This window comes from Carassius gibelio, chromosome B9 (assembly GCF_023724105.1).
Source record: "Carassius gibelio isolate Cgi1373 ecotype wild population from Czech Republic chromosome B9, carGib1.2-hapl.c, whole genome shotgun sequence".
Classification (NCBI taxonomy): Eukaryota; Metazoa; Chordata; class Actinopteri; order Cypriniformes; family Cyprinidae; genus Carassius; species Carassius gibelio.
In genome coordinates this window covers 5,833,559-5,842,685 of record NC_068404.1, presented here as the reverse complement: position 1 = coordinate 5,842,685, position 9,127 = coordinate 5,833,559, and the positions used below count along the sequence as shown (strand labels likewise).

Below are 9,127 nucleotides of genomic sequence, written 5' to 3'. Positions count from 1 at the left end.
AGTAACACCTTCACACTGCTTGTTTCGTCAGTCTAAACCTAAAAATGTTTAATATATATATATATATATATATATATATATATATATATATATATATTAAATAATCAAAATTAAAAGATAATCTTCACATTTGTGAAGCTGGAACCATTAAATGTTTTTACATGACATGACTTAAACAATTATCTAAATAGCTGGCAATTAAAGTTCTGTCGATTAACTAATGTACTAGCTATACTTTTCATAAACTGTTGAGTACCTTAATTTATATTCTTCATATTGTTTGTGTGGAAAACTTTGTGAAGTAAATAGTAACTAAAGCAGTTTTCTGAATAGAAAATACAGAAGTAAAAATACCAGTATTTTGTACCTAATTACAGTACTTTTGTAAATGTACTTATTCACGGCCAGGTCCACCACTGAAGGATTTAACTGGCATATTAAGACACAACAGACAATTCCATTAAATGGGTTTATTAAAGTTGTGCATATGCAAGACATTTCTTTATACAGTTTTACAGGATGTAAGTGAAAAATGTTTGGATTTGTCTGTCTGTATTTACATGTAGATATAGAAAACATAAAGTATGCTATAACTACAAATAACTACAAAATAATATGGGTACATGCATATGCATATTGCAAACAAATATAAATCCAAATATATTATGGAAATAAAAAAAAGCATTAGTATTATACTTGTTACAATTACACACAGACTGCCATTGAATCTTCATTACATTTTTCCATGCAAATATGACAATTAATTATTTAAAGCAGCAATAAGCAGTTTTGGTCTGAAACCAGCAAACTCAAATGTTAGAAGAGATAAATAAAACAATGTTTTTCTATTTTTTTTTTCCTTTTATAAAAATACAGACTCTACACAAACTTTCCTGTAGATACTTTGGTACAGCTATTTAAAAACAAAGGCAAGATTTTTTTGTACAAATCTCCAGTTCCTCTGTGTTGTTTGGCAGCAGTCTTTAGGTGTCTTCCTCAGATTCAGGGCTGGTGAACCCATTGTCATCCCACTCCTCAATGTCCTCCTGTATGGAAAGAAAATCACATTCCATAGTGGCTATACTGCTGTATGCTTTAACAGCCTGTTGGTGTTGACTTCTAAGTGAGTGACCCCTCCGACTGAGGACACTGTTGAGCCCATGTGTAGCGTCCTCTGTCAGGTCACTGAAACCTGTAGAGGAATTGTGGAAAAGAATAGAAAGAGAAATATGAGACATAAAACAATACATGACATTTGTAACTATTTTTGCTTTTTACAATGCTGAATTTGCAACTCCAACATTATTTTTTAGTCATTATATTTACAACTTTAACATTGTGCACACTGGTGCCAAATAGCTGGTCAGCTTAGTGTCTGATCACAACTCAATGTATAGAGCTCCCTGGAGATATATATGTATATCTTTATTATCTTTATTTATATATCTATTTATTATAAATTAATTCATGACACTAAAATCTAAAGATACTGTACATACTGCTGGTTTTGATGCGCTCCAAAGTCTGTCCTCTAAGTGACTCGACTTCTTGCACTTGCTTCAGAAGGTACTTGATGTGCTGAGACATCTCCTTTACCAGGATGCTCTGCTCCTCCTCCAAGCGTTTCAGCAGCATTACCTGGTCGAAGATAGATCTCTTCAACCTGAACGCGTTGCCTTTGGTTGGGGAAAGGAATGGAACAGTGGACAAAGGAATGTTTATTATTATATTATATAAGTATAACAGAATTATGTTATTTCTGAAAAATCTTTTTAGTGACAGCATTGGTTCTGTAGAATATAAACAATTAAAAAAATTTGAATAAAAGTAACAATAATATAATTTGGATGGAGAGCTTGTGAAATTGTGATGGTCAAGCATTTTATTTGCATTTACTACAGCAGAATAACATGGTGTTGATGTCACCATTCAAATGTTTATGCTCCATGATAAATATTTCCATATTTTCGTATTCATGATATTTTTTATTTCAATGTATCATCTCATTCCTGTGTTGTTGCATGACAAGTAACAAAAAGGACAATGGTAAACTAGCAATTCATACATATACCATCTTTGTGTCTCTCCCATGGTAGGATGTATCCCTCTGTCAGACTGCAAGCTAATTCCTCGTCAATCGGATCTCCTTCCACTACGGTGTTGTATTGCAAGACCTTTTCGCGAAGCTTCTTCTTCAACTCTGTCATTTTCTTTTTCTTTCTTTGTCTTGCCTGGTTGCTATCTGCAAATCGAAACGAAAAGAAAACTGTGCCATAATCCCAGAATATTATTGTTTTTTGAAGTGTTATTAACTTAAATAACTTGATTTGACAACAAACCATGTAGACGATACAGATCTTTCTTCTTGCGCAAAAGGGTTACAGTGATGTTCTCAATGTCAGCCCTTAGCTCTTCAGTACAACCTGTAGTGTAGACTCTCTCTAAATAGGTGAAACAAAACAGTTGAACAAGAGACAATTAGTGACATTTTCAAAATATAGCCACCTTTTATTATTTGTATAAGGAACAGTCATTAACAGGTGTGTGTGTGTGTGTGTGTGTGTGTGTGTGCATATATACACACACTCTATATACATAGTGTACTGTTTTACCTGTAACCGCCCATTGTCTGACATCACACACCCACTGCTGTATTGTCTCCTGATCAAGGTTGTGCTCCTTCTTGATTTTGCTAAGGCTGGCAGCTTCCAGTTTTGCCCTCTCTGTGATCTTTTAAAAAGAAAAAAAAGTCAGAAAAAAAGCTCTACGCACCACTACAATGCAAAAAACCACAAATTTTACTTGAGCTTTTGGTACAAGACATTCATCAGAACAGGTGTTACATTAAATAACACATTAAATATCTGTGTATACTACCAAGCAGACTTGTAAATAGGAGAAAAATGTCTGTAAAACAGTGAGGTTACAATCTTAGAAGGTAACTGACCAATCCTAAACACTACCCTCCCCTCAGTTACAAGATTATTATTCAAATAGTCACATATTTATTTTATTAAACAATTAATCAACAAATAGTTTCAGATCTAGCTGTAGATGGTGCACTGAGAGAAACGGGCAGTGCTTAGGATCTCAATTATAATTTACCCTTACTTTGACGTATCTGTGGGCTAACACTTGATGAAGGTTGTCCCTCTTTCTTCTGTTCCAACCCATGGCCTGTCGCGTTAGCATGTTCACTCTTCCTAATGAAAACAATGCACCCACAAGCCAAAAAGTATGATTTCACAACCAAAAGACAAAAAGAGAAACCCAACAGACATGCCTAAACCCTATCACTAAAAGTTAGTTGAACGGGTAATTACCTTGAAGTAATACAATGATAACTTTCGTAAGAACAGAACAGAGAAACTTTGTTTTTTAATTCCCTGTAAAAACACAATTAAGTATTTATTATTATTTATTTAGGCTATGACAGCGTGAAGTATAATGGCAACACTAACCAGCCTTTGTCATGTATTTTGTGACAAGTGCTGCCCTGGAGAGAAAGCTGTTCACCTATAAAGAAAATAATACAATAAAATTTTGGTCTCCATTACATAAAAATATTACCTACACACCATAGATCCTCTGGTTGTGGTTTAACAGAAAAAATGTGTGCTATATTATCCTAGGAATCTGGGACCCCTTACGCATGCATGAACAACTGAACTGCCTATTATTTATTTTAACTCATACATAAAGGATGTACTTTAACCCTCACACCAGGCTTGTTACTTAGATGACAAATAAGTACCTTTTGGTGTTATGGATTCTATTAAGACTCTTTGTAGCCATAGTTAAAATACTGACAATAATACCATACCTGCTCTACTTCTTCTCCCACCGTGTTTCCTGCTCCATCCTGGCTTCTGCCACCCCATCTCACCTGCAACACAGAGTGAGAAGCATTATGTAGCAGTACTTCAGAAGTTTTTATATAACATCATCCAATCAGGCATAACATGCACAAATGTAAAAATAATCCTTTGCATTGAAGATTGCTTGAATGTTATATCTACATTAATGCATACAATTATCTCTAAAACATCTCATGACACAATCTTTTTGTTTTGCGGAGGAAAACAAAATCCATGTCCTACAAAAGCAGCTGAAAAGCAGTTGGTGAAAGATAACACACAGCATCCTTTATTATCCGACCCATTATTATTTCCCTATAGCTACAGCCATACCAGACAAAGTTACTGCATGTACCTCGCATTTTGCTGTATGGGCTTTGGCATGCATGACGCTCAGAAATGGCCTCATTTCCGTCAATGGCAGAAGCTCTGGTAAACCCTCTGCTACTTTGTTAAGGTAGGGCCAGTACCTAAAAAGCAGGAGCAGCATTATGTGAGTGTAACAAAGATCCATTTTTAATTGAAATCTAAAATCACTGTAAAGCTGAGAAACAAGACAATTTAATCATGGAGTTTGATTTGCAATATGACAATGTGGATTACCTGCATGTAACATCCATACAGAAGAAGGTAACATTTGCCTTCTTTGACATCTCTCTTTGAAGAAACATTGGGTAAGCAAATATTTCTCCACGGTAATGGTTCAGTCCTCGTAAGAGAAACCCATGTCTGATAAATCAGAAGAAAATCTAGTGGTTAGACTCCCTCCTAAACTTTCGTCTGTCATAAACTTAAGAATCGGGTTTGATTTTCTGCGTTTTTCAGTAGCATTCACTTTGACTGGTGTTTTGACAATTCAGAGCCACAGAATCATGAATATGAAAAAACGCATGTGAAAATTTCGGACTTGGTGTGCAAGGACCTTAAGACTTGGATTACCATTAAAACTCAAATATCAGACTCAAAATCATACACAAGCTCATACATACCTGCAAACTGCAACTTGAATGCCCTCCTCGTCTATCTGAGCACCAGACTTTTTTGACATCTCTCTGCCAGCGGTGAACTTGGCAGTACCGCACACAGCACTTTCATTTGCCTATAAAGTCAGTTTATAACACATTTTAAGATACATAAAAACACAAAATATCTGTATAAACAAGTATTATAAAAAATATTTAAAAAAATAAATCAAATGTTCGTACACTTCTCATGTTGCCTCTGACGAGGTCAACAAAGTTAGCAACTTCCTCGTCCTTGGCCAAGAACAAGCCCTCGTATATGGGTGGCTCCTCAGTCCTGTCCATGATAAGATAAAATGCGTCAGTAATAAAAATCAAAAGTACAACATTTACTATTTGTTAAAATGTAAGTTATGATCACTCAAAGACAACCCGCAGAGCTACTATTTGTGTAAGACAAGTCTAAAATAAACTTCTGAAAAATACCTATACCTACCCTTTTGACTTGCTGAAGCGGTAATGTTTTCGGTTCCCATCAGAGCAGACAGCCAACATGTCTGGATAACATGCTGGACACTCAAAATGATGGACCTGGCACATATCCTCTTCTTTGTATTGACAGAAGGTAAACTCAAAAAAGCTTCGCTGAAATGTATCAGCACAGATACTACCTGTCTGTATATTAAGAAATGATCGGGTTAGGATTTTTTGAATTAATGCCCACAATTAAATATTAGGTATAAAGTAATATAATTTTGTTTGTTATACGTTTCAGTGATATTCAGGCAGATTTACCCTTCCAGCTTGAACAGATCTGTGCTCCAACATTTTCAGGAAGGCCTGCCTGGACATGGCTGGTGCCGTCACCTTCATATGTTCAAACGAGGTGAAGACATCAAACTTGTACAGGGTCTGGCAGCTGGTGCTAGCTGGCCAGTACCGATAAATGAGCAGGTCTTTCAACTCGGGAGTCCACTCTGCAGAGCATGATGAACAGGATTTCCGAGGCAAGCAGACATCGTATCGTCCTGTGAACAAGTAAATATGCTGTAGTAAAGACTAAAATAATTTCAGTAATCAAACTGCAACAGATTGCCTTCTATACAGAGATACAAATTTATGATATATTAGCTATTTGACATGGCATTTGGGCAACGCTTTGCTAGTTCTAGTACAATAAGGCACAAAAAAGAGGGCTTTCAGAACAACATACCATTGATGGTGACCACAGAAATATGCTTCCCTGGAGTGATTGTGAAGTCATGTGTGCATTCACAAATTGACCTTGGTGCAGGAACAGGCAGCTGACATACTGCAAAACAGAAAGAAGTTATGAAGGCCATATTTACAGCTTTTCCTCAGTCCCTTAGATGCATTTCTCAAAACGCTAAGCTCATTTTCAAAACAGTGCTTTAAAACACAACCATTAATCAAAACTGGCCACACCCCTATACCAACTGTAATTGTCACTATGTAAATGCTTAGACACATTTATTAAGATGCAATTGACTTAGCTGGTCAAAGATATGCTGGTCAGAACTGTCAAAACCAATCATACTTTTGTTATTCAGCTACTAAATTTCACACTTGCACTTTTTGAGAATAATCTTAGAATGAGATTAGCATTTTAGAAAAAAATGTCTAAGCCATTTAGAAACACTGTTAAATATAAACGTGCCAATCTACAAAAACATTTGGGGAATTACACTATAAGTATGAGACAATTTGATATAATAATAATTTTAACATACTTTGTTCACAAAACTGAGGCTGGCCATTTTCATTCAGCACCACAGCAGTTGTAGGGGGAATGGGCTCAAGAAATCCATGGAACACAGCCTCTCTGTCATGGAAGATATTTCTCTTGTGGGCCTCCATGTCACAGGTAGCACAGAGGTACTCCATGTCCAGTGGTACACAGTCCAGGCACCTAATCACAGCTTCTACAGCACAGCATCTGTGACAATTTTGGACGGATACTCTCTCGGCTGAGAGCTTTGCATCAAAAAGCATAGGCCTAGCAGTTTTCATTCTCACATCTGTGAGAAGCTGCCTTTGTTCCCAAGCAGAAACCATTCTGTCTGTTCCCTCCGGAACCTGGTCTGCAGTTATAGTGTCCCTTAACTCTTGGAGTCTTGTTTCTAAAAAAACAAAAATATACATTCACTTGTCCTTAAAAGGTCTGTACTCATGATTATGATCACACACGAGTATATATCACAAGTATATATCAGGGAACACATGTTAGGTAAAAACTGTTAGCCTGAATGCACTGTAAGTCACTCTGGATAAAAGCGTCTGCTAAATGCATAAATTTAATTAAATTTAATATATAACAGTTATACTGTGAGTCTGTAATGGAACTGACCAAACATAATGCTTGATTATAATTAAATAAATGGTGGGAATTGGAAAAACTGTAGTGGACTGTTACTACTGTACCACTCAGTATCCTCACCAAGACTTGCCAACTCTTGATCTTCTATCTGAAGGCCTTCCTCATGCACTGGATCCCTTCTTCTGGATTGAGAAGCAGCTGCAGAGACAGTCATTTTACTTCAATATAATCATAACTGATCAATATAACATGAAACCAATTCATTTCAAAATGAAAATATTGGAGTGGAGGCAGGGGAACTAAGCAAAAGGTATTAAAACACAACACAAGTAAGGATTATCAGTCACATGCTCTTCAAATATCTTATACTTTAGTGAGAAAAATTTTCACAAACATTGCAACACCATTTTTTCAAAGTAGTATTTGACTCTCATTTTATAATACGTGTAACCACCAAAACACTATTTAATGAATTATCTTTATTCTTAGATACAGTAATCGTGTTTTAGTAAAGAACAAACCTGATGCAGAGCAGTGTGTTTCCCGACGTTTCTCACGCCTGCCTGTGACCAGTGGATTAGTGAGGGATCTCTTCCTGCTTTTTCTCATTTTTCTTTGGGGAAAGGCAGGGTTTTTCTTGGCCATGGCAGCCTATATATTTGCAGAGCACTTATACCAGCAGCACTTATAATTGAGCATTATTCAGTAGTTGCATAAAAGGGTCTTACTAACCCTTTTCATCACTATAAACAGCAATAGCAATTAGTATTTTCAGACTTAGGTATTTGCTTCTCATGACAAGCCTTACCCTGGCATCATGGAGATAAGCATCACTAATCAATGCTGCCATGTGGATCCTGGCATCATTGGGATCATCAAAGACCCTGACGTCAGAATTTAGGGACATCACATACAAATAGAAACAATACACAAAAAAAAAAAAAAAAAAAAAAAAAAAAAAAAAAAAACAAGATGAAGAAATAGAGAAAGAGAGTGATCGAAAGAGACAAGTGAGAAAGAGAAAGAGAGAGAGAGAGAGAGAGAGAGAGAGAGAGAGAGAGAGAGAGTGGCTCTTAAAAGTGCCGTTGTTTTGATTTGTGTGCGTGTGTGTATATATGTGTGTGTTGGTGAAGGCAAAAAGTGTTGCAATAAAGCTGTAAAACAGGAAAAGGCAAAAGATTATTAGAATAGCCTTTGTAGTAAATGAGCATTTCTTAATTGTTAGGACAGAGTAAATATAAATATTAATCAATCACAACCACTACGCACAAATATCATTTCAAAATACAAATCAATCCTTACCGTACAAATGTCAGATTTGTACCACAGTCACTTGACACAAGCAAGTACATACACAAATCTATTTTTATTTAGGCCTACAAATAATGGAAACAGTGGTCTTTTTCTGTCCTGTTGCGTAAAATGCTTCTCAGAATATCCACTGCTCTGTCTTCTCAATGTCACACATAACTAAAGTAACAATTACCCTCAATTATGTCATGATGATTTCAGTGTCTTCTGAAATGGCAAAGTCTTACAAAAGTATGGCACCATAGTGTTACAGGTTATTCTATCTATATCTCTCTATTTAATTGTGCATTGATTATATCAGGTATATGACATTAAGTCGCACTGAGCAGTCAAATCCTCTGGAAAGACTCCAGGTCCACTTTTTTATTCCAGTCCATCCCTGATTCTGGTAATTCCCCTTAGTTACACTTCTGACATTTACTTCGCACTTTGAATAAAACATTAACCACTGCAACAACTCGTTGTTAATTGTTGTCTTCACAACACATGGACAAATACATGAGTTTAAACTGATTTTGGTAGCAGTGGTTAGCAGTGCCACAATCCAGCTGTGCCGGGAACAGCTGTCATTTGGCTGGATAGCGGCGGGTAGCCGTGTAAATGAGAATGCAACAGTAACAAATTCAACCTAATCTCCAGGGTTGACTACAACTAAAGAA

General features: G+C 36.2%; 1 protein-coding gene across 1 annotated transcript; it reads right to left on the bottom strand.

Annotated features, from left to right (window-relative positions):
* Positions 1 to 455: 455 nt before the first annotated feature.
* Positions 456 to 8,130, bottom strand: LOC127964722 (uncharacterized). Its single transcript, XM_052565033.1, has 19 exons — positions 7,966 to 8,130; positions 7,679 to 7,808; positions 7,278 to 7,355; positions 6,571 to 6,960; positions 6,033 to 6,131; positions 5,615 to 5,847; positions 5,316 to 5,494; positions 5,063 to 5,156; positions 4,847 to 4,956; positions 4,461 to 4,586; positions 4,213 to 4,327; positions 3,824 to 3,886; positions 3,462 to 3,516; positions 3,112 to 3,203; positions 2,613 to 2,730; positions 2,340 to 2,441; positions 2,072 to 2,242; positions 1,500 to 1,676; positions 456 to 1,192 (listed from the first exon to the last, which is right to left on the bottom strand). Exons 1-19 carry the CDS (start codon positions 8,062 to 8,064, stop codon positions 984 to 986), a joined length of 2,640 nt encoding a protein of 879 aa, XP_052420993.1. The 5' UTR covers positions 8,065 to 8,130; the 3' UTR covers positions 456 to 983.
* Positions 8,131 to 9,127: the final 997 nt, after the last annotated feature.

Excerpts from the sequence above, each read along its gene's own strand:
- LOC127964722 (XM_052565033.1), bottom strand. The coding sequence starts at position 8,064 with ATGTCCCTAAATTCTGACGTCAGGGTCTTTGATGATCCCAATGATGCC. Across the intron at positions 2,731-3,111 it reads TAGCCCACAGATACGTCAAA|ATCACAGAGAGGGCAAAACT; the intron begins GTAAGGGTAAAT and ends TCTTTTTAAAAG. Across the intron at positions 2,442-2,612 it reads CAGACAATGGGCGGTTACAG|AGAGAGTCTACACTACAGGT; the intron begins GTAAAACAGTAC and ends TCACCTATTTAG.